A 26,394-nucleotide genomic window follows, 5' to 3' on the forward strand; every position below is an offset into this window, starting at 1 on the left:
ACACACTAATTAATCAACTAATTAATTTCCCAATTTCTCACTTTGTTTTCCTATTTAAGACATACATGGTACCGGTTCTCTGTCTTCAGAGTGCTGCTGTGAGAACAAACAAGATAGCTCTCTATCTCACTATAAAGTCAGAATGCCATAAAGAAAAACCTCGATTCCTGGTGGCAAAATGCCTTAATCTGTGGTTCATTCTAACAGCCTAAAAGCTAAAGGGCAATTTATTCTCATTTCCACTCACTCTCTTTAATGCTTTCATATTTTCTCCCTCATCTAGTAAAAAAAAAGCAATCAGCCTTTTCTAATCCGCCAACCTCGTTCCACTCCAAAAAAGAAAAAAATTGCTCTATCAAGGTAAAACAATCTTTAAAAAAAAAGAAAAAGAAGTACAAATTGATAGTTACAGAATAGTTACTGGGGCATAAAGTACCACATAGGGAATATAGTCAATAACATTGTATTAACTGTATATGATGTCAGATGGGTACTGGATTTATTGGGTGATGACTTCCTAAGTTATATAAGTGTCTAATCACAGGGTTGTAGATCTGAAACTAATATAGCATTACATCTCAACAATAATTTTAAAAATAAAAATAGATAAAAATGGAAGAAAAAGAATTGCAACTTTACTCTAAATACTTCAATATTTTTCAACTCAACTTCTTTAATTCTCCTCCCTCTCTCTCCTTCTCTCTCTCTCTCTTTCTCCTTCAGCACCTGACCAAGCTTTCTGGTAAAAGCTAATAATAATAATAATAATAATAATAATAATAATAATAATTGCTTTGATAGTGCCCTACATGAAACTAATGCCATTACTTTCTATTTTGCCGCTTTTGGTGGTCATCACCATATCCATATATCCATGAATACGATCATGGCAATCATTCTCAGAAAAGAATGAAGTGCACACACAGCAAAGAAGGGGCTACTTTCAAAAGCCTGGTGGTTCATTCATTATACAAATTAGGAAGGTTAAGAAGTATAGGATTATGCCTACAAGTGCTATCAAAAAAACTTTGGACTAGGAGTCAAGTATGCTCTTTCCTCCAGATCTTTTACTATCTTTCCTCCAGTATCTTTACTATCTATCTTACTTAATGATTTTAAGTAAATCATTAAGTATCTCTATGTAGGGGACCGGTTTGTTTTGGTCTGGCAAATGTGACTCAACTCTGAATGGAACACCTACAGAAACGAAGTGGTGGCGGGAGCCAGACCTTCAAACCGAGTTTTCCTGTGGGAATCAGGCCTAGAAAATGCATACAGATTGTTATAGCTTGCTCTTAGTAAAACTCCATCACCCTGGTCTAAAATAACAAATGTGTATTGTCTATCGTCAAGGTAAAATCCAAAACTTGTATGAGTTTTCCCAAGGACAGAGCTAATCAGCTCATTGCCATTCCCCTCTGTATGTTATTTTCATTTCCTTGATTGTACCTAGATGTAGACAATAATATTCTATGTAATAGATAATAAATCCTTCTTTGATGTAAGACTCCAGGAAAACAATAAAAGCCCGTCCAGGCAAGGGTTGAGGCGCTCCCCTCTTGAGGGAGTGGCCGAGGCATCCAGAGGCACTCTCCCCTTGAGAGAGTAGTCGTGCCTGTTCCCTTTTTCTGAATGAATGCATAGGACTGTTGTCGCCTGTGCATTCATTCTCCTTGTCCGCCACATCTCTAGGCTTAAAATTATCCATTTATATGATCAAGGAGCTAAATAAAGTGATTTGCAGGCTTCTCACTCTGTCCTAGTGATCTCACTTCATAGTCTTTTTTCTCCAGCAAACACCAATTTTAGTAGCATTTCTGCAGAGTCACATTTCTCCACATTTTTTCCTTCAAATATTTCTAGGTCATAGTTGATAACACAATTTTGATGAAAACAAATTTATTCTGCTCCTTGGATTCATGAGGTGTCTCCAAAACATAACTGCTTTCATGAAAAGATCAATTTTTCTCTCCAAACAGACTGCGAATGGCAACTGCACCACCGTGTGGCCATGTCTGAGAATTAACATTTCCCTAGAAGCCTGGTAGCCCAAGAGAAAATGCAAGCCCCTCTTCCAGTTCTAGAATACTGAAATAACCTTCTTCATGATACATCACGGAAACACATGCACCTTCCTACATATTACATTCATTTCTAAATGTTATATTTCCTGTGATGCATATAACCAGAACATTCATGATTTTCTCTGTTGTACTTTTTAAACAAAGACGGTGTTTCCTGTGTGCTTAGCACTATTTTAAATGCTTTGTAAGTATCATCTCATTTAACCCTCAAAACAACTTTAGGAAATAGGTACTATTATTATCCCTTTCTAGGTGAGAATACTGAGGCATAAAGAAGTAAAGTAACTTGCCCAAACTTAGAAATGTGTGATAAACCTAATGATAACTACATAAAGGCTTGTGATATTTCAATAATTTTGGAATAAAGTATAGCAAAAATAAGCCTATTTATTTCATTTCTTTCATCATTTTCTCATTATTTGCAAGATATATATGTATATATGAATATGTATATATGTATGTATGTGTACACACACACATACACACACCCCTCCAGATACAATATAAGGCATTTACTAATCTACTTCATAACAGATATAAAAAACAGGCTATATATTATTGGAATTATATGAGTCAAAACAACTCTATAACAATATGGGATATATACATTCATAATATCAATGCATTCTATATTTAGAAGTGAATATTAGAATTTAGCCAATTTATCAGATACTTCCTTTAAACTATATCTAATCCTGCTGGCTAATTTTAATATGGCAATAATTTCTCCAAATAAAGCTTTTTCCAGTGCCTGCCACAGTATTTGGAATACATGAAGCACTCAATGTTCACTCACAGATACCATGTTTCTATTCTTCTTGTCTTTCTTTGAACCCAAACAAAACTGTAGCACTTATACCTAAAAATTAAACTACTCTGTCACTTTCAGTTTATAGTCAAAAGCAACTTTTGTGGGGACTCAGGACTGACTACATCACTGTGTATAAAGAATTTAATCATTTAAGCTAAATCTTGCCATTAAAATTCTCCTGTAATGGGTTAGACACTGAAGGGTACTCCTCTTCCACATACCTGGTACTTCCTTCCATGTTCAGGGAGCAACACTAGGGTAACATTCCTAACCTCTCTGTTTCCTTAGGGGAAGAAAAATGACTTAATGGGATTAGCGAATCTGGAAGGAGAAACTGGGCAAACAGAGTTCAGTCCCTTCCTTCCTCCTCTTGGGGACCAGAGGAGGCACATGCAAGGCTCTCCTCCTTTATGCCGTGTGTTTTACATGAGCCATCCACTTTTTAGAAATATATTTTATTGATTATGCCATTCCAGTTGTTCTATTTCCCCCTTCATTCCCCTCCACCCTGCACACCCCCTCCCCCACCATTCCCCCCCTTTAGTTTATGACCACACGTCTCAAGTTCTTTAGATTCTATATTTCCCATACTATTCTTGCCCTCCCCACTATCTATTTTCTAAGAACCATACCTAAAACAAAAACAAACTAATAGGACAGCTAGATCAGGAGTGAACCATAGAAATGAAGATCACAAGGAGGGTTAGCAACAGGGGAGTGGGAGGAGGAGAAGGGGGGAAGGTACAGAGAATGAGCCACCCATTGTTAAGTGCCTAAATCCACCTGTGACAGAGTAGACCAACTTGTCTAATTTGGGATTTCAGGGTTAAGAAATCCCCTTGCTTTCAAATATAAGCTAACAAAGACATTAGTTTGGTTTTTACTGTCTGTCTCAGTTGGTTCAGACTTGAGAAAATCAGGATATCATTCACTTAGTACTCTCAAACCCAAAATTAGACATAATCTAAATACAAGCTTTAGAATTTGTAATGAAAATATTTTGCCTCTAACACTGGAAAATTCTCAAGAAACACAGAAGTATCTAACTTAAGATAATACTATCATAAAAATTATAGAAGATTGAAATTTTCTCTAAATCTCCAAATTGAAACTGCTTTTAAAACTTTTAGCTAATGCTTTTGAATTAATAAACAGCAAGAAACAGTTTAGAAATTGAAATTGTGTGATAAGTTTTAAATGTTCTTTCCATATTTATGAATAAAATAAAATTTTCTTAGTAGATGTTAGGAAATGAATTGGTTATAAAGAAAAACTGAACACAGGGACGAGAACTAAGGGGGGGTGGAAATGGGAGGGAGGTGGGGAGCAAGGGGCGGGGGAGGCTGGGATGGGAAAAATAGACAAAAAACTGTACTTGAAAAATAACTAAATAAAATTAATTTAAAAAATAAATTAATTTAAAAAAAAGAAAAACTGAAAATTATATAAAACTCTTACCTTGTCATTTTTTTCTTTGTGAGTAACCGTGTTTTCTTTTGTCTCACTTTTGAGTTTTTTCTATTAAAAATGAATATCAAATACATACAATGTAGTCATTATTATTATCACAAATGAATGCCCTATTATCAAAATCTTTCCTAAGAAGTACTAACAAGAAAAAATACTTACCTATAAATTTTATTAAAATAATAAAAATAAAACAAAAATGAATTAGTTCTTCTCTACAGAAATGTTATTTGGTTTTCAATATATTTTTTAAAAATTCTGATCTGGCCCTGGCTGGTGTGGCTCAGTGGATTGAGTGCCAGCCTTCAAACCAAAGGGTCACAGGTTCAATTCCCAGTCATGGCACATGCCTGGGTTGTGGACCAGACCCCCAGTTGGGAGCATGTGAGAGGCAACCACACATTGATGTTTCTCTCCCTCTCTTTCTCCCTCCCTACCCCTCTCTAAAAATGAATAATTAAAATTTTTTAAAATTCTGATCTGTCTCTAGTATGTTATCTGTCCAATTTTGAGTAAGCCTTTTAAAAATCTGGATCACGACTTTCTTAATTCATAAAATAAAGTGGACAGGCCAGATTATAAAGTAAGGAATACACACAGATAACTAACTATAAAGAGCTGCAAAGAGACCCAAAATATTCTTGGCCTATAGAGACAGAATTCATTTTTTCTTCTCTGTGCTAACCTCGAAAAAATGAACTTTCAACATGAGATTAACAAAGATGAAAAATAAAGTACAGAAAAGCACAAAATACTTAGGAAATAATACAACACTTAGGGTGTGTATATTCAACAGTAAAGAAAAAAATTAAGAACCTGGCTGGTGTAGCTCAGTGGATTGAGTGCTGGACTGTGAACCAAAGAGTCACTGGTTCAATTTCCAGTCAGGGCACAGGCCTGGGGACAATTATAAATATGTATGCACCTAAGAGCAGAGCACCTAAACACATTAAGCAAATACTAACATATCTGAAGGGAGAAACAGACAACGTTACAATGATAATAGGGGATTTCAGTACCCCACCTTCAACAATGGATAAGTCATCCAGACAGAAATAAATAAGGAATCATTGGATATGCACTACACTTTAGAGCAAACAAATTTAACAGACATCTACACAACTTTCCACCCAACAAAACAGAATACTCATTTTTAAATGCATGTGGAAAATCTCCAGGATAAATCATATGTTAGGCCACAAAACAAGTCTTAACAAATTTTTTTAAAGTGGAAGTATATTTTTCTAACAACAATGATATGAAATTAGAAATCGGTAATAGGAGGAAAACTGGAAAGTTTACAAATATGAGAAAATCAAACAACATAGTCAACAATCAATCAATTGGTCAAAGAAGAAATCAAAAGGAAATCCAAAAATATCTGGAAATAAATGAAAATGGAAACAGCATATCAAAACTTATGGAATGCAAGCAGTCCTAAGAGGAAAGTTTCCATTAAGAAAAAAGAAAGCTGTCAAGTAAAATAACTTTACGCTTCAAGAAAATAGAAAAACAAACCATGTCCTAAGTTAGCAGAAGGAAATAACAAAGATCAGAACAAAAAGTAATGAAATGGAGACCAGAACAATAGAAATGAACAGTTAAACTAAAAACATTATTTGAAAATATAAATGCAACTGATACCTTTAGATTAACTATTTGAAATGAGAGAGGGGAGTCAAATAAATAAGATCAGATACGTAAAAAAGAGATATCACAAATACTACGGAAACACAAAGGATTGTAAGAGACTAGTAAAACAATTATATGCTAAACAAATTAGATAACCTAGAAGAAATGTATGAATTCCTAGAAACATATACCTAACAAGACTGAATCATGAAAAAATATAAAATAAGAACAGATCGACAACAAATCAGGAAATAGAATCAGTAGTCAAAAATCTCCCAATAATTTCCCTGGCTGGTGTGGCTCAGTGGATTGAGCACCAGCATGCAAACCAAAGGGTCCCAGGTTGACTCCCAATCAGGACACATGCCTGGGTTGCCAGCAGGGTCCCTGGTGGGGAGCTCACAGAAGGCAACCACGCATTGATGTTTCTCTCTTTTTCCTTCCCTTCCCCTCTCTCCAAAAATTAATAAATAAAATCTTTTTTTAATCTCCCAACAATAAAAGCCCCAAACCTGATAGCTTTACTGGTGAATTCTACCAAACATTTAAAGAATAATTAATACCAAACCTTCTTAAAACCTAGCCAAAAATTCGAGGAGGAAGGAACACTTTCAAATTCATATAAGGCCAAAGAAAGGTATAGTAAGAGAAGAAAATTATAAGCCAATATTCTTGTTAAAAACAGATGCAGAAGTCCTCAACAAAATATTAGCAAACAGAATTCACCAGCACATTAAAAGGATCATACACCATGATCAAGTGGGACTTATCACTGGGATGAAACAATGGTCCCATATATACAAATCAACTAATGGAATGCCCACATTAACAAAGTGAAGAACAAAAATCAAAATGATCCCAATAGATGCATTGAAAGCATTTGACAAAACTGAACTTTCTTTCGTGATGAAAACTCAACAAATTAGGTAGAGAAGGAATGTACCTCAACCAAACAAAGGCCATAGAGAAAAGCCCACAACCAACTTCATACTCAAGTGTAAAAGCTGAAAGCTTTTCCTCTAAGATCAGTGGCAAGAATGTCCACTCACACCACTCCTATTCAACCCAATAGTGGAAGTCCCAGCCAGAGAGACATCAGGTAAAAAAAAAAAAAAAAAAGACATAAGGCCTCAGATTGGAAAGGAAGAGGTAAAACTATCTCTATTTGCAGATGACAAGTTTTACATAAATAAAACCTAAAGATGCCACCAAAAATCTGTTAGAACTAATAAACAAATTTAGCAAAGCTGTAAGATACAAAATTAACATGCAAAAGTCTGTAGCATTTCTATACACTAATAATACTATCTGAAAAGAAATAAAATAATCCCATTTACAACAGCATCAAAAAACATAAAATACTTAGGAATAACTTTAACCAAGGAAAGGAAAGATATCTACACTGAAAACTACAGGACATTGATGGAATAAATCGAACAAGACACACAAAAAAGAGAGAGAGCCAATGTTCATGGATTATTAATCATGGAGAACTAATATTGTGAAAATGTCCATATTACCCAAAGCCATGCACAAATTCAGTGCAATCACTCAGACCAATGCAGTCAAGATACCAATGGCACTTTTTACAGACATAGAAAAACACAATCCAAAAATTTGTATGAAACCACAAAAGACTCTGAGTAGCCCTATAAATACTTTTGAAAAAAGCTAATGGGAGAAAAACTGTATTTTTATCTTCAGTCACTCAGATGTATATTATTTTCTAATATGACATATTTTTATAAACACAAAGAAACCTTACAATTAATTACTTTATAATGCTACAAAACTTACTTTTTCTTCCCTCTCTATTTCAAGTTGTTTCCTAATAGACAAGAGTTCATCTTTGAGATTGGATAGTTCAATCTCCTAAAGGAAAAGAAACATGAAGTTTATTTATAAGTTCATATAAATGCAACCTAGTGTTTCAAATAAATTTAGTTTCAATGAGAAATAAATTACTTATAAAATATGTACACTTTAAGGCCTACTGATATGAAGGCTGTTACTGAAGATTTCATCTAGGCAAAATTTTTATAGTTGCTCTCAAGCAATATTTAACTCTATGCTTCTCTCCTCCTCAACCTCTCCCAGTCTACCCCAGCCCCTCCACTCCCAATCTCAATTAGAGCTCCAAACTTATTTGTAACTGTAGTTTATAACTTTTCATTTAAAAAAACTTCATTCCACCATTTCGAAAAAATAAATTGGAAACCCACTTAACTATAAGATCCCTTGTAGATCAAAAATTATTTTGATTCTACAACTCAAAAAATTATGGTTTTATTTAATATTATTCTTTAGCACCAGTTCTGTTGACATGAAAATTGGTTTTTATAGCTATCTGTTCTGTATCTCACCAGAGATGCTTTCGTTGATGCCTGTTCTTGTTCTCTGCTCTTATAAAGTCCTAATTCTGAGTCTCTTTCTTCAATGATTTTATCATACTGGTGCTATATTAAACAGAAAAATATTTTAAGTATATTAGAATCCAAATAGATGATGCTATAATATAGCTGTCATCCTTGCACATTTGAAATTTGAAGAAAATGATTATGAATTCAGTAATATATATGAGCATATTTAATTTTTTTTTCAATTACATAAACAATGAAACACAGATAACTGTCTTGGAAATAAAATAAAACACAAGAGTGATAATTCTTTGTCATTGCAAACACTGAATTTCATAATTTTAAAAACAGGCTAGAAACACCAGGACCTCTTAGAAAAAACGGCTGATTCCAGATCAGAGGCAGCAAGTTTATGAGCCTTGAAACTGGCATAGCAGAAAGCAAGAAAGCTATCTATCTAGGACCATTAAAGTCAAGTCAAAAAGACTTACTAGACAGTTTGAAGAGGCTCCCACTGGCCAAGGATGAGACAATGATAAAAACTGCACTGGACTGAGACACACCAAATATGTTTAAATCTATGAGTTCACAAACTTAGTTAAAAACTTTTTAAAATCACCATTGGTTACCCCATAATAATGTTATAACCAAATAACAATTTTTAAAGATAAATAGATAGGTATAGCCCATCTCATCTCCAATTCTGAAGAGAATAAGGCCTATTTTACTAACAGAATGATTGTTTTAAAACAATGAAAAAAATAGAGCACACTTACAAACCTGACAAACATTAAGCTATTTGTTTATTTATTCCACTGATAAAATTTTATTTAGCCTCAAGTATGTTAGACACCCACAGAGGATATAAATATTAGCAAGATACATATCCTGGGTATGTACTCAAGTAAGTATAAGATAGAAAGTGCTGTAAGAGACAACTAGGAAAACTGAGGTTAAAAGTGATCAATTCTGCCCTGGCCAGTGTGGCTCAGCTGGTTGGAGCACTGTCCTGTAGACAGAAAGGTCGCAAGTTTGATTCCCAGTCAGGGCACACACCAGGTTGCAGGTTTATTGGAGCATGTACAAGAAAGCAGCCAATTGATGTTTCTTTCTCACATCAAGGTTTCTCTCCCCACCTCACCCTTCTCTTTCTCTAAAAACAATGTCCTTGGGTGAGGATTTAAAAAAAAGAGTGATCACTTCCATCCATCATAAATGATGAAAAGTATTTCTTCAAAGTGACACCCAAGCTAAGCTTTGTGTGGCTAAGATTCAAACACAGAGAAATGGGAGATCAAGGGCATTCTAGCAGTAATTATATCTAAATCTACACCTATAATTTTCTGGAAAATAAGAATGCTATTTTATATATAATTATGGCTGTAATAAATAATTTTCATTAAACAAGAAGAAAAAAATTACCTTATGTTTTTCCATAAGTGCTACCATTTCAGCTATTTTATGCTGACACCGCATATCAATTTCTTTCTGTAGTTTTACTGCTTCATCGGCTATTACTTTTGTTTTCTCAACCTATCAAATCAATGAAATATTTGTTAAAATTAAGCATAAAAACAAATTTAACTTAAACGTAGAAACCATATGCTATTATACAAAATGCAAAATGCAAAATTTAAGGAAGCCAAGTAGAAAATGCATTACCATTTTGGTTTATTATAGGGTGCTCTACACCATAATGATCATTTAATCTTTTCAAAATAATTACATACTACTCAATACTCAAGTACTTATTAGAATAACAAGGATACTTCAGCTTCTATAATAAATTGTCCCTAATATAAATTATTATTCCTTTTAAAATCATAATTTAAAAATTAATTATATTTCTCTTAAAATGATATTAAATAAACAGAGTTTTAGTATAACAAATTCTCAGATATATTTAGTTTTTCTTACCTCTCCCAACAGATTTTCTTCTGATATTTTTTTGTCCTCAATTTCTTTTTGATAGCTGTCAGTCGTTTCTTTAAATTTTTGTTTGGCACCTTCTAGTTCTAATTCTAATTTACTGACCTTTGTGTACAAAAATTAAAAAGTAACATGAACATTAGGAAATGCCGTGGATTTCTTGAAAATATATCAATTTTGTGATTCTCTGAATCTTATTCATGAAAATTATAGTTGGATCATTTTCCTTACTTTTTTCATATGGTAAAATATACTTTATTCACAAAATCTATCCTCTCCCCTAAAATACATATGTAGACTTAATATTTTTAAAGCAGCCATATTTTAATTTTTAACGAGTTTCAACAATATTTAAATTGTTTAGTCTCAGTTCAGTATGTTTTATTGCAGTAAGTATTCCATTTGTATAGAACACCCATGTGACTTTTAAAAAGTATATTCATTTTTAAAAAACAGCTTTATTGAGATACAACTAATATATTAAAAAATTACAAATATTTCATGTACACAATCTGATGAGTTTGGACATAAGCATATGCCATGAAGCTATCAACACAATCAAAGCAACAATTTTTAAAGATAAAGACAATAGACATATCCATACTTCCAACAGTTTCTTTTTGTCCCTTTTTGTCATAGGAATATTTAACATGAGATCTACCTTCTTAATAAATTTTTAGTGCACATTACATTATTGTTGACTATAGGTACTATGTGTACAACAGATCCTGGAACTAAGAGAACTAATTTATCTTGCATAACTGAAACCTTATACAAACTGAGTAGTAATTTCCCTTCTCCTCCTGCCCCCAGCCCCTGGTAATCACCATTTTAATCTTTGCTCTGGTGAGTTTGTTTTAGGTATGCTATATAAGTAGTATCATGCCATATTTGTCCTTCTGTGACTGTCTTTTACTGTTGAATTGGAAGTGGTTCTTTATATATTCTAGATACTATGTCATTACCAAATATATGGTTTGCAAATATTCTCTCCCATTCTATAGACTGTCTTTTCACTCTCTTGATAGGATCCCGACACTGTCAAGTAAATGAAAAGATTTCAGTGCAATCTCTACCAGAATTCTGTCTTTTTACCAGAAATGAACAAACTGTCACAAAAAGACAAATACTATATTTTGCTATTTACATAAGGTACCTAGAGTATTCAAATTTAGAGGCCAGAGAATGCTGGCTACCAGGGACTGTGAGGAGGAGGGAATGTGGAGTTGTTTAATGAGCACAGGACTTCAGTTTTATGAGATAAAGAGAGTCTTGGGGATTAGAGCACAACAGTGTAAATGAACTGTGTGGTTTAAAAAAAGGTTAAGATGGTAAGTTTTATGATATGGGTTAAGTAAAAAAGAGGGCAAAAGACTTGAATAGACACTTCATAAAGGAAATATACAAATGACTAAATAGCTCATGAAAAAATGTTTCACACTATTATTAGGAAATGAAAAATAAAACAATAGGATATTGCTATAGCCATAAACAGGACCGGCTACATAATTTGCAGAGCTCAATGCAAAATGAAAAGGGGGGCACATTCGTTCATAAATTATTTAAAATTTCAAGATGACACTCTTGCTGGTGTGGCTCAGTGGATTGAGCACCAGCCTGCAAACTGAGAGATCACCAGTTTGACTCCTGGTCAGGGCACATGTCTGGGTTGCCAGCCAGGTCCCTGGTTGGGGGTGTGCGAGAGGTAGCAGATCAATGTTTCTCTAGTACATTGACGTTTCTTCCCCTCTTCCCTTCTAAAAATAAATAAATAAAATACTTGAAAATTTTTCATGATGACACTAATAGAGCAGGAAACTAAGTGCAGGACATTATATGACTAAACACCCATGAAGCTGGGGTCTGCCCACAAGAATGGCTGAAATTAGAACAACTGTGAACATCAAAGGTGAGTATGATATGGACTAACTAGACCTCTCATGCACTATTAGAGTGTAATACAATTTGCATAATGATTTGATTGTTTCTTATAAAATTAAACATTCAATGATCCAACAATCCTTTTCCTAGATATTCACTTAAGAGAAATGAAAAAATGTCCAGTGAAAGTCTGTACAAAAATGTTCATAGAAGCTTAATCCATAATGATAAAAATGGAAACAATTCCACTGTCCGTTAACAAGAGACTAAAGAAGTCTGTTACAGTCATACAGTGAAAGATGACTCAGCAGTATAAAAGACCTACTAATACCTCCAGGAACATGAGGGAATCTCAGAACAGGCTGAGCAAAATGAAACAACCCTTACAAACAAGAGAATATATTTGGCATGGTTCCCTTTAAATGTTATTTCAGAATAGACAAACCTATTTAAAAAGATGGAAAGTAGACCACTGGTTGCCTCTGGGGAACCGGGTTTAGACTGTAAAAGAACATGAGGGAACTTTCTGGGATGATGGAAATATTCCTGTATCTTGAGTGCTGTTGTTCCATGGTTGTGAAAACATCTGTCAAAGCTCATCAAACTGTATACTTAAAACCATGTATTTTATCACATGTAAATTATATCTTAAGGAATTGGGACTAAGAAAACAAAATATTACTACCTTCATGGCATGAGCTTACATTCCAGGATTCTAATTTGTTGCCTGCAAAGTTGATGGTTATCTCATCCCTTGTGCATCAAGATAACCACAGATGAAACTTTCAAATGTGAATTCCAAAGATGCACTCCAAACCTACTCAACCTCAATTGTCAAAGTATGCATAAGGAACATGAATACATAGATATATTATACACACCCACACGTGTTATTTTTAAGCTGTTCAGACTATTTTAACACACCTAAATCATATATGAGTGCTCTCACAGTCAAAAGAATTGATTTCCACAGTCTCAAAACATCTTTTGAGAGTGTTTGAAAATAACTGCTACAAGGGTATACAATTCTTAAATTCTCATCTGTTTACTACTTTAAAAACAAAAATAATAATTTTAAATACCTTTATCTCATAAGCATTCAACTGCTTGTTTTCCTCTGTATTCCTTTTTTTTAGGGCCTTATTCTGTTAAAAGTTAAAAAGAATTACATTTGGTACCAAAGTGACTCAAAAGTGCACTGCCACCTTACTTAAGACTGAAATTACTAAGGGAAAGGAGAGTGTTAGTCTCTAAAACTGGAGTGAAAAAAATCTTTTTAAAACAGTTTGATACTGAGAATCAGTACATACCTCCTGTTGGAGTTCCTCAATATTCTTGTTTTTATTTTCAACTTGTTTCTTTAAATTGTTACACTAAAAATTATAAAAAATTATTTTATTCAATGTTCCAGTCAAAATTATTTCAAACTAATAAAATATTACATAAGTAATACATAAGTCATTGTAAAAAATCACATCATTAAATAATTCCATTAATGTCTAAGAAACCTGTGAACAAGTACAAATTTTAATAAAGATTACCTCAATACAAATTTGAAATTCTTAACAATTCTTAATAAAAATACATTTGAATTCAACTACTTTAAAAATGATTCCATTTCTCATTTCTGAGATGTGCTTTACTCGTTATCTATAGGGGAAGGGAATAATATGATACTCTGACTCCTCCTAACTACATTCTCATTCCTGTTAACATACCAGCTGAACCACTTTTCTAAATCTCACTTTGAGGGACTATTTCCCCTGGGTGCACATGCAGAATTAGATTAAGATGTATGAGCCCCCAAATATCCAGAGTACCATAAAAACAGCACAGATTTCTAAAGGGTCCTCCTAAAACATCCAAGATCTGTAAATTGTTCTAATGCCAATTAAAGTAGAAAGAAATTCCCATGTAAAAAATATTTTTTTACTCTCCCTCATTAGCACAAAAGACTGAAGTATTTTCTGAGAGCATCACTTTATTTATTTTTAAGTATTTTTTTATTATGCTATTATAGTGTTCCTAATTTTCCCCTTTTATCCCCCCTCTGTCCTGCACTCCCCAACCCTCCACAGCTTTCTCCATATTAGTTAATGTTTATGGGTTATATATGTAAGTTCTTTGACTTCTCTGTTTCCTATGCCATTCTAACCTCTCCCTGTTTACGTTATGCCTGTCAATTATGCTTCTTATTCCCTGTACTCCCTGCTACTATTCTTCCCCTTCCCCTCCCCACTGCGAACCCTCCATGTGATCTCCATTTCTGTGATTCTGTTCCTGTTCTAGTTGTTTGCTAAGTATTTGTTTTGGGGTTTGGTTTTTTTTTTGGTTCAATCATTGATAGTTGTGAGTTTGCTGTCATTTTACTGTTCATAGTTTGATCTTCTTCAATTTCTTAGATAAGTCCCTTTAACATTTCATATAATAAGGACTTGGTGACGATGAACTCCTTTAACTTGACCTTATCTGGGAAGCACTTTATCTGCCCTTCCATTCTAAATGATAGCTTTGCTGGATAGAGTCATCTTAGATGTAGGTCCTTGCCTTTCATGACTTGGAATACTTCTTTCCAGCCCCTTCTTGCCTGCAAGATTTCTTTTGAGAAATCAGCCGATAGCCTTATGGGCACTCCTTTGTAGGTAACTGTCTCCTTTTCTCTTGCTGCTTTTAAGATTCTCTCTTTAATCTCGGGTAACTTAATGATGATGTGCCTTGGTGTGTTCCTCTTTGGGTCCATCTTCTTTGGGACTCCCTGGGCTTCCTGGAAGTCTTTACTTTTTTTGCCAGACTGGAGAAGTTTTCCTTCATTATTTGTTCAAATAAGTTTTTGATTTCTTGCTGTTGTTCTCCTTCTGGCACCCCTATGATTCGGACATTGGAACATTTAAAGTTGCCCCAGAGGTTTCTAAGCCTCTCTTCATTTTTATTTGAATTCTTGTTTCCTCACTCTGTTCCAGTTGGATGTTTATTTCTTTTGTTCCAAATTATTGACTTCAGTCCTGGTTGCCTTCCTGTCACTGTTGTTTCCCTGAATACTTTGCTTTATTTTACTTTGGGTAGTCTTCATTTGTTCTTTCATTTTTCAACCAAGTCCAATCAATTCTGAGAGCATCTTGTTACCAATGTATTGAATTCTGTATCAGCTAGGTTGGCAATCTCATCACTTAGCTCTTTCTCTGGAGTTTTGCTCTGTTCTTTCATTTGGGCCATGTTTCTTTGTCTTGGCACACCTGTTAAGTTGTACGGGGGCAGGGCAACCCTCTTTGCTGCATTGTGGCGCTGTGGTGGAGGGGTCAGAGAGGGAACAGTGAGGCTTGGCTTGCTAGGCTGTAGCCCCACTTTCCAACAAACTCATGTGAGACTGGGAATTTCTCCCACCATGGCAACTCTTGCCATAGTCCACAGTCAGCTCTGAGTCTCAGTTTCCCGTTCAGCAGCCCTGCCCACTTGGTCTGCTGCCTTGCCCTGGGTTCTCTCTGTCTGCCCATCTGCCTGTCTCCCTCCTGCCAGTCTGGTTGACTGTTTAATTACTTGGCTGTTGGAGTTCCATGCAGTATCATTTTCTTGTATTTCTGGTTGTTTACTGTTTTTAGATTGGTTGCTATCCTCCTTTTGGTTATGCAAGGAAGTGAAGGGTTTCTACCTACACCTCCTCCATCTTGGCCAGAACCTTAAAATATTTTTTATTATTATACTCCCTGCCCCAACTCACTCTCCCTTCTTTCTGAATAAGCGAATGAAAATTGAAGTTTTTGATCCTTTTAAATTTAAATAATTTCAAAAATTAGAACTAATTAAGATAAATAAACTTGGTTGAATGCCCAGAAATCTTGAAAAGTACCAAACTATCACAGTTCTTTTTTTATTGTTCCTCAAGTACAGTTGTCTCCATCCCCACCCCCCACACTCTCCCCACCTCATCCACTCCCACCTGCCGCCCACCCTCAATCCTACCCCCTTTGGCTTTGGCCATGGGCCCTTTATACATGTTCCTTGACGACCCTTACCCAGTTGATTTTTAAGTAAAATAATTCTTGTGCACAGTAATAAAGAATCTATTCATCAGAATTCTAGGTAGGAAAACAATGGCACTGATAATTAGAGGCCAGAACTTCCGAAAGTGAAGTACACTTCCCAGAGGATTATTCACTATACATAGAACATAACATTTAGGATCATTGTGTAGTGAGGTGCAGAGAAGGAAAGAAGTGAATTGGGAAGCCAGGCAGTGAAAACACTTTACATAAAGGTAGCAGAAATTTTTCTGCAGCTTTGGAGAGATGGGAGAGGTATCTTTTTAAAATCATCTTGCCACTCTGAAGATAACCACAACAAATGTAGGTGCTCAGAATATGAAATTTTGGGAAAAGGAAGAGATAACTGAAGAGGGATATAATAAAACCTTGCTTTGTGAAGCACTGTGCAAAACTGAACCCAGAGTCTCTTCAAAGAAACTTACAGTGAAAATTCTACATTAATCCTCAAAGCCTTCAAGGAGAACTGAGATTACTATAATGGCTATTAAGTGTAAAGGCTGGCCCTAAAGAATCACACATATAGGGTCTGGTAGAAGTAAGGCTTGCTTGAATGTGGTTGGTAGGGTATGTGGAATGTCTCACACAAGATGGACAGCAATTTGAACATTTCACCTAAAATGTCATATGGTCTGCTTGAGTGTGATATTATGTTATAGAATTACATGCTTATGATTTTATAATAAAAGACTTTATAATAAAAAGAGGGTTATTTGTGCCAGATCCTATATATTGTTACAAAGTATCTATTCCCAAATATTTTTGCAGTTTGATAATACCTTGTTTTCTAATGTCTTCATTTGTTTATCTTTTTTTAAAACTTCACATTCAATGCTTCGAACCTAAAAAAGTAATATTTAACATCAGATTTAAAATGTTAACAGAATTATTATTTTCTATGAGTATCTTTTAGAAATGAATAAAAGCTCAGTCTTTTCTTTCTATAAAAATATTAACAGTTATCAGTACTCCTAATTTGTTTCAGTATGCTTTCTTTAAAAAACTGTCTTTATGTTATTAATGTTTATATGTTAATGTTTATCATTCTTATCTTAGCCCAGTATCACTTGGCAGTATTTTATCAGCTTTCCCAATTCATCTTGAAATTTGAAAAACTGTCTTGCATATAAATGTTTATAATCTTTTAGTTGTGTCTTTCACGGACTTCTGTTAATCTAAACCACCTAACAATCCAATGATATAAAAGGGGTAGGTATTATCCCCATTTTAGAGATGAGGAAATTGAGGGTCAAATAAAGTATGTATGAAAAAAAGTTTGGAGTAAGGTAGTGGATTGGAAAAAAAGAGTATAATAAATTTCAACGTCAGGCAAAATATGTGAGAAATGTTTGCAAACTGGATTCTTTCTGGGAAACTGTTTCAATAGGTAAACTGAAATCTAACCACAGAAAGATTAAATATGCTGCCCTGGCTGGTGTAGCTCAGTGGATTGAGCACAGGCCTGTGAAGCAATGTGTTGCCAGTTCAATTCCCAGTCAGGGCACATGCCTGGGTTGCAGGCCAGGTCCCCAGTACGGGACACAAAAGAGTCAACCACACACTGATGTTTCTCTCCCACTCTTTCTCCTTCCCTTTCCCTCTCTCTAAAAATAAATAAATAAAATATTTTTTTAAAAGATTAAATATGCTAACAACCTGTCTTATATTTTGGTTTTTTCCTTAATCACTATTATTTTCTCATTAGTAAAATAAATTTACATTCTTAGTGGCAGACTTTTATTTTAAATTAAACATCAAATTCATGTTTTTCCTTATCACAGACATGATTAGTTTTTGAAGTAGCCTCTGATACAAATTTTAAAGTAGTGAATTACATAGCAAGTCTTGAAAAGATTAAATTCATTTATTTTGGTTGAACTTAATAAATATGAAATTTAAAAAATTAGCTTTATGAGAGAAAAAATATGATGTAGGCTAAAGAACGGCAGAAGGTCAACTTCACTCCTTCTTGTCAGGTAGCCTTTCAAAGTTTTTTACTTTTTAGAGTTCTGACTTCTTAATTCATAAAGTGAAGGAAAAAATGACTTACAGTTAAATAACATATTTAAAGAAACTAGAACGTTCCTTGTCCATTGTAAGCCCTTAAAAATATGACAGTTCATCTCATCCTTGGATTTTCTCAATAGTCTTACAACTTTAAAGTGTAAGGTCAAAACTCCTAAGCATAGCTTATGAAACCTAAATATTCTACCCTCATCTCTCCCCATTTTCATCTTTCCTTACTCTCTCCTCTATCACCACTATCCTAAACTCCATCTTTCAGCCATGATAAACATTTTATAGTTGCTTAAACATGATAGTTCTCTTATACTTTATAACGTACATGTGTGTACATAACCTGGAATATTCCTCTTACGGATATACTTGTTTCTCCCCACCCTCTGACTTCCACAAATTCCTATTAACCTAAGGTTTCAAGCTAAATGTCATTTTTTCCAGGAAGCTTGCTTGTCCTAACTCAAGTCTGGATCAAACATCCCTTCTATGTCTCCAACAGCATTTATAAAGAGGACCTGTGTTTCAGTTTGGCCACCATCCTTTCCTGTAAAGACTCCTTTACTGCAAATGCACAGTGACCCTGCTCAGTCCACGCAGTCTGACGAAAGGCTGACTGGTGTCCAGAAGGGGACACGCAGCTCAGGCATGGCCAGATCACTCTACCCTGAACTGGGACCGGAGTTCTCTCCTCTCCAACTTGGAGTCCTCTCCAAGACTTTTTTCCAGAGCTTTCAAGACTTTTTATAGCCTTTCAACCAATTCCAGCACTTTCCACCTCTTCCTATTCCAGTCTTAAACATTAAAGATGTCACTTTCCTAATTAAAACAAAAAACTTAACTGGATCACCATTGTGTACCAAAACAAAAGGAATAAGCCAAGAAAGCCAAAGTCAGCACCCAGAACATTGCCTAGTTCACAGTAAATAGTGAATGATATTTGTTGAATGAAAAACATTCATGACCTTCACATCTCATCTGACCTACTTTTGCACAACTTTCTCCCACTATATATGCTATATATTATAATCATTTCACCTACTTTGCACTATTACACTTTCATGATTCCTCCCTAAAAACCTTCTTCCTATCCCAACTTGTTAAATCATCTCCACCAAAGCACAACACCAACTTATTACCCAATTTATCAGTATATTCTACATTATTAAAACATGAGGCTTTTATTTAGCCTAAAAATGTAAATCAATGTTAAATATCGAGCATTTATAAAAGTAATTTAGAATCATACCACTATTTCTCCTAGATACAAACCATATAAGCGCAATAACCAAACTCTGCCTATATTTTAAAGGTCAACAGCCTACAACAATCCCTCGATGACTAGTTATTTATTCAACAGTATACTTCATTTTTTAGATACATGATATTGCCTTTATGATGTGAAATTTTGTGACATGATCTATTATTAAACATAACATACATTTTTGTCACTCTTGTCCAATTTACATTTAACTTCATCTTCTTTCTGCTTTAGTTCTTCTCTCACAGATTCCAGTTCATTTCTTAAAAGAAAATGGGAGAGTCACATAGTAATAAAATTTATATTTTCATCTTATTCCCTTTCTGAATTTCTAAAATGGTTAATTATTACATTTTATTGGTTTATATATTCATTTTGCTGGCAATATGCATTAATACTAATTAGGCACAATTCACCCCTGTATTTAAATTAATGTATATATATGTTTTGAAATTAACTATCTAGATAGTCATTTTTCTATTAAAAAGCTCCTAGAGAGAAAGTAATACTTATTTAAGTCAAGACTCCACTTTAATGTTTTCTAAATTATAAATCAGTCATCACTCTGACATAATTTTATTCAAATAAATCTGGTACACAAACACCACTGATTTTAATGAAAAACTATATGACTGAGTTGTCTGCACACATATGTACCCTTACATATGTAACAGACTACCTCTGGAAACAGATAGAAGAAAGTGACACCTCTGGGAAAGGAAACTGGATAACTGAGACAAAGACAAGAAAGTTTTCTTCCCCCAAGTGTTTCTTTGTCCCTTTGAATTTTGAACCCTAATTATGGACAGGGTCCAGGAGAAGTAATACCTGCTTGAGTGTGGTTGGTAGGGTAATAATGTGGGTCTAATCACTTACAGTTTTATAATTTGAACATTTTACCTAAAATGTTAAACAACGTGCTTGAATGTGATATTGTTATGTTACATAATTATATGCTTATGATTTTATAATAAGAGTTTGTAATAAAAATGGGCATTACAGTTTGCCAGATCCTGTATTATGTTACTTTTTTTAACTAAAATTTTAAATTTTAAAAAATTTAAAGGGGGGGTGGGAGAAGAGAAAGTAGGTAAAAGGTGTAAAATATATAATAATAGAGGAAAAGATTGTGTGCCAATGCACACAATATATCAAAGAGCATAATATAATGATATACACCTGATATTTATATAATGTTATTAACCAATATTACCCCAATGAATTTAATTTTAATTTTTTTAATTAAAAATCTGTCTGTTGTACTTAAGAACAATGGATCTTTCTCTAAAGGATATGTGAGGCTATTTCTAATTGTACTCTCTCTCTCATGACCCACTAATATGCTTCCAGGTCTAACCTATGTGCATGGAATAGTTTTCAATCATGTAGAATAACTGGCTTGTGAAAACTAAATCCAAAATATCTATTCTTTAACTGAGTATTAAACCTTTTATTGGTATATTCTTACTTTTCCTAAATATATTTATATTTGGAGTTCTGTAAGTCCACAGAGTAGGTAGATGTACTAAAAGATATTATCCAAATAATTTGAATTATCTTAAATAAAAATAGCCTTTCCCTACAATATGCCTTTACTATTTTTCCTTAAAATATACAGGGGCTTAATCATGGAGATTTAATCTATAAATAACAGCCACTTCTGAATAAGAAAATTGAGGGAAAAGAGCAAAAGCCATCATTGGAAGTATGATAAAATATAACTTTCCAAATCTAGAAAATAGGAAGCTACATGCCAGGCACTGTGTTCAGCACTCTATTCACATTAATTCAGAGAGTCTCAAATAAACCTATGAGGGAGGTATATTAGGTCGAAAGGAGATTCAAATAATTTTAAGTAGCAGTAAGTTTCACTGACCACATTTTTTAACCTAACATAAAAATGTCAAAACTTAATACTTCAGAAATAAATACAAACAAGACCCCACATTTTGGAAATTATCTAAATTACTAGTGGATTACAAGAAAACTTAAAATACAAAAACAGATTTATAAAATAAAAATGAAAACATTGTATATCAAAAACCAGGTCATAGATCCGTAGCAATGTTAAGAAGTAAAACTGATCTCTTGAAATAGTTTTATAATTTCAAAAAGAAAAAGATAAACTAAATATTAATATATTAACTTTAAAATGAATTAAAGATCAAAATTTTATTTCAGGCAGGCAAAAGATTTCTAAGTATAAAAACTGTAAGAAAAATTACACAGGACAAGACAATTAGATTTTATTTTAAAAAATCACAAAAACTTCTGTATGAAAAAATACCCAAAGTAAAAGAAAGACAACAGTTTGTGGAAAATGTATGCTATAAATAAAACAAGATAAAGGATTAATATATTTTTTAAAGCTTAACTGAATCAATAAAACAACCAAGACCTCGAATTATTAGTGGGCCACAGGTATAAGAAATTTTAGCATGAGGAAATTCTGTCAAGCAAATATGAAAAATTCTAATGCTTACCCCCAAAAATGAAAAGGACAAATGACAAGAACAGTGAGTTGTTTTATCTGTTATATTACCAAATAAATTAATGAGAATACCCGAAGTCAATTAAAACACTTTGAAACTAGTATTTTCCTACAATATTGGTTGTATTGCATGCTTAGAACAAATAACAACCTATTATGAAATGATGCCTCTGACTCAATGAATCTTACTATCACATTCAGAATAAGGAATAGATCTGTATGTGCTAAGATGTTTATTACAGTCCATTATTTTACAATAGTGGACAACTGTACAATGTAAATATCCAAAAATATAAAGAATTAAAATTTAAAATGTCATATCCATTCGATAGACTGGTATACAGGCATTAAAATACAGATGACTATGAAAACACTTAGAAACATGAATAATACTTAAAATAATAATAAATACTTTTATTTCTCTTCTAAATTTTCTGGCACATGATTAGTGTACCTTCTTAATAAATAATATTAGAAACATTATGATTCTTTAAAATTAATTTTATGTCAAATCTCACTATTTCAACACTGAGTATAAAATAGACATCATTACAACTTCATTTTTAAACAGGACTCCAAAGCAGTAAGTTGTTTAATTTTTACTTAATGTTATATGCACCATAAATTTAAACTAACTATAACAAGTTAACAGAAAATACTAAATTTTTATCAGACAAAAGAGGCCCATTCATTAGTCTTGCCTTAATTGTCTTTCTGTTTCTTCCAGATTTTCTATTTGTTTCAATATCCTTTCTTCTTGCTTTTTGCTATTCTAAAGAAATAATATTGTTTACATTAATTATCTTGTTTTAACAAAAACAAAATTGAAACTAATATTTAAGAGCGTTATGTGTCAGCATACAACTCAGCTGTACATAAAACAAGAGAACGAGCTAACTTCCCTAGCCCCACACGGCTTCCCCAGCTTTGATTACTCCTCTAACAACCTCTAGTCAGCAGCTAATGAAACAAGTCTTACTTGCTGATTCCTAGTGACACTTTGAGACACACACGTCCTTTGTTTATAATATGGTTGTGGCTTCAAGGAATGAGTTTCCACTCCGTGTTGCCTACTGAACTCATGATTAGTCATGTTTTTGGCTAAAATCAATGCTATACTCTCTCTGAAGCCTTCTCTTCCACCAAGGCAGAAGTGATCCTGTGACCTCAGCTAATTCTTTGTCCCCCAAACAACGCGTATACTGTTTGTTTAAGTTCTGTGAGCATCTTTTTTTGTATTGAATTGTAAGCTCCTGAAGAGGAAGAATGATATTTTATTCTTCACTGTATCCTCCACAGTCTTACATAATTTACTTAATAAATACTTATTGATTATATATACAAATCTTGATGCTTAAAATTAGATTAACTTTATCACTGGGTAGCGTCTATATTCTGTTACTCATTATCACCATCTAAGATCAATATGTATTTTTTCTTCTACAACAAAGTATCAGCTCTAAGATAAACTCCTTTACAGGTCACCTATTCTAACTCCCTAAGTTTAAAGGTAAGAAAACTAAGTCACTGGTACTTTTGTTTTTCAACTCACATTAATATCTTCTTGCTGCTTACTAAGTTCTAGGGCCATTTCACTTCTTTCTTGTGCTAGTTCTTTGTTCTCCAATGAAAACCTGTTGCAGCTTGCAGTTAGTTCAGTGTTCTTAAGCCTATTTTTAAAAAAAAGTCATACCAAAATATTTACGTATAAAATGAACTGATGTGATATTTAGTTCAAAATAATGCTAGAAGAAAGGAGGGAAGGGTTTGGGGTATCAATTAAGTAAGAGTGGCCATTAGTTAATACTTTCTGAAGCTGGGTGATTGGTACACTGTTCATTATTCCCTAAATTTTGTATATATCTAAAATTTTTCTGTAAGTTTTTCAATATAAAATATATTTCCTTGCATACTCCTTACACCATAACCTCCCCATACTTTTCCACAAATTTTAAAGGGCATATTATATTTATGTGATTTTTTTCTAATAGACTGCTTTAGAAACTGTTCAAACTTCTGGTGATTTGATTGAAGTACAATAGTATATGAGGCATGAACTATTTTTAATTAAAATAAAAACCAGGTTTAACCTTTGTATAAACACTTTATCTGCTCTTACAAGGTCTCAAATGCTCTACACTGGTAGAGAGATTACTGCTGTCATCCAGACATGTGATCCATGTCAGCAAGGATCAATTTTAAGTGAAGGATGGGGACTGTCCTTCACTTAAAGCATCTACTCTCTAAGCACCTACTGTCTCCTACTATTTTACTGATAATGGAAAGTCATGAAAAAGTAGATAAAAGTTTTCATTAAAAAATGAAGTCTGAAAAAGCAAGTACACCAAGGATAACAAATTTATACTAAAGTATAATTAACCATTCAGTCTATTTATTAAAAGGGGGTTGAGTTAGCAGGTGAATTTTACCCAGAACCCGTAAAAGAGCATTGCTGAAAAGGAGCCATGAGCAGGGAACGGGAGACGGAAAGGAAGAAACAAGACCCCGAGTAAACTGCGTCCTTCTCATTTTTATCCAGAGCTGAGAAGCAACCAAAAAGAAAAAATCATGCTCACTACTAGATTAGCTATTTGAGTTTACTTCTCTGTAAGTAATGACAAAATAATTATTTCCTCCCACTTCTCTGAAAATTAAACTTACTAAATAGGTGACTCACTCAAATAATTTATTTGGACAATATAAGGAGTGAATTTGTACTTTGACATTTCATCAATACAAACCTATGAAATAATTTAGCCTAACAACCAAAATAATGAGTTAGAACTATAAATGATTGTTTTTATGAGGTACCAAGTATCTCCAAGAAAAGTAATACATTGATCTTAAACAGTTCTTAACTTCATGATGTACTCTCTTTATGTGAATGGTATGTACTTGCCTTAGCAGTAAAATTCATAAATTATTTTGACCTTTAGAAATAAAATACAACTTTAAGCCAATTCAAATAAATATGAGTATGACTTATTAATTTATTATTAAATACCAGAAAACTTAGCAATTGAATACTTAAACTCTTTTATAGAGAAAGAGAAAACATACTTCTCATTTTCTAGCTCAGTCTTCAGTTCTTTAACCTGTTGTGAATACTGCTGTTCCCTGGTTGCAATGGTAGTTAACTGTATTTTCAAATCCTGTACTTTCTCCTGGAAAATAAATATGTATATCCTTGATTGTTTTATAATTTTGTCATTTGAAAAGCTTGCTCCCTCTATACAAGTAAGTCACATATTTGGCAAAAATTTATTAAGAATGTGTCAAATTTGTAAAATTTAAGTAGATTCAGTGCCATAAGCATTATAATTTAAAAACTGAGCATTGACAAATATAATAAAAATACCACCTTGATATTCTGAAGCTAAACCAATAAAATTATATTTACCTTTTATAAAATATTTTTTATCAATTTTACTCTACCAAGTAATTAATTTCAACTAAAATATTATATTATCAAGAAGAGATACTGGGTCCTACAGAAGTAATGTCTGCTGGAGTGTGGTTGGTAGGGTAATAATATGGGTGTAATAACTTATAGTTTTAATTTGAATATTTCACCTAAAATGTCACACAGCTTAAGTGTGATGTTGTTATGTTGCAGAATGACATGCTTATGATTTTGTAATTAAAAAGGGGCATTATTTGTGCCATACCCTGTATATTAACTAATAAAATCAGTATCTTAAAAACTAAGCTGTTCAAACTATTATAGGTATAATACTGTTACGCTGTAAAAATATAATTTTTCAAATAAAAGACATTCTAACATTATCATGAGAAATATAAGAAATTATTTTAAACTAAGAATGTAATTAAGGCTAACTGTATACTTTAAAAACAAATTTTGTGAAAAAGTCTTTCACAAAGCTAATAACTACACCTTCGTCTATTTTGTAAATCCATACTCTACCAACAAAATACATGAAATCAAAATGTATCCTTTTTAAACAAACCTCTTTGGTTTGGAGAAGCCCAGTTAGCTTTTGTTCTGTTCCTTTTAATTCTTCAGCAACCTTCTCCAATTGCTTTTTTTCATCTAACAGCTTTTGGTGTTCTGCCTATTTAAAAAATTAATAAATCATGATAATGAAAGCACACATACATTGAAAATTATCAAATGCCTGCCCTGGCTGGTGTAGCTCAGTGGATTGAGTGCAAACCTGTGAACAAAAGGATCGCCGTTCAATTCCCAGTCAGGGCACATGCCTGGGTAGCAGGCCAGTTTCCAGCAGGGGACACACAAGAGGCAACCACACATTGATATTTCTCTCTCTCTCTCTCTCTCTCCTTCCCTTCCCCTCTCTAAAGATATATAAAAAAAATTTTAAAAAAGAAAGAAAATGATCAAATGCCTAATAAAGTTGTAGAGAAAATTATGAGTTTATCTTTGGCTAAAATTTTTTAAAAGAGAAA

The 26,394-nt window shown here is 33.3% G+C and overlaps 1 protein-coding gene across 2 annotated transcripts in view; it reads right to left on the minus strand.

Moving 5' to 3' along the window:
- Positions 1-26,394, minus strand: part of SYCP1 (synaptonemal complex protein 1) — an 84,145-nt gene that overhangs the window by 13,801 nt on the left and 43,950 nt on the right. Inside the window, exons 16-27 of one of the 2 annotated variants that reach the window (XM_053656066.1) lie at positions 25,935-26,039; positions 25,027-25,130; positions 23,519-23,636; positions 22,668-22,738; positions 19,656-19,737; positions 13,472-13,534; positions 13,244-13,306; positions 10,269-10,385; positions 9,774-9,884; positions 8,358-8,450; positions 7,792-7,866; positions 4,354-4,413 (exon numbers count right to left, since the gene is read on the minus strand). In XM_053656066.1, the coding sequence (XP_053512041.1) occupies positions 4,354-4,413; positions 7,792-7,866; positions 8,358-8,450; positions 9,774-9,884; positions 10,269-10,385; positions 13,244-13,306; positions 13,472-13,534; positions 19,656-19,737; positions 22,668-22,738; positions 23,519-23,636; positions 25,027-25,130; positions 25,935-26,039 (1,062 nt within the window). The remainder of the gene's footprint in view (positions 1-4,353; positions 4,414-7,791; positions 7,867-8,357; positions 8,451-9,773; positions 9,885-10,268; positions 10,386-13,243; positions 13,307-13,471; positions 13,535-19,655; positions 19,738-22,667; positions 22,739-23,518; positions 23,637-25,026; positions 25,131-25,934; positions 26,040-26,394) is intronic. The other variant, XM_053656067.1, reaches the window with a different exon arrangement.

Source organism: Artibeus jamaicensis, unplaced genomic scaffold (assembly GCF_021234435.1).
Source record: "Artibeus jamaicensis isolate MK-2021 breed Jamaican fruit bat unplaced genomic scaffold, CSHL_Jam_final scaffold_1689, whole genome shotgun sequence".
Lineage (NCBI taxonomy): Eukaryota > Metazoa > Chordata > Mammalia > Chiroptera > Phyllostomidae > Artibeus > Artibeus jamaicensis.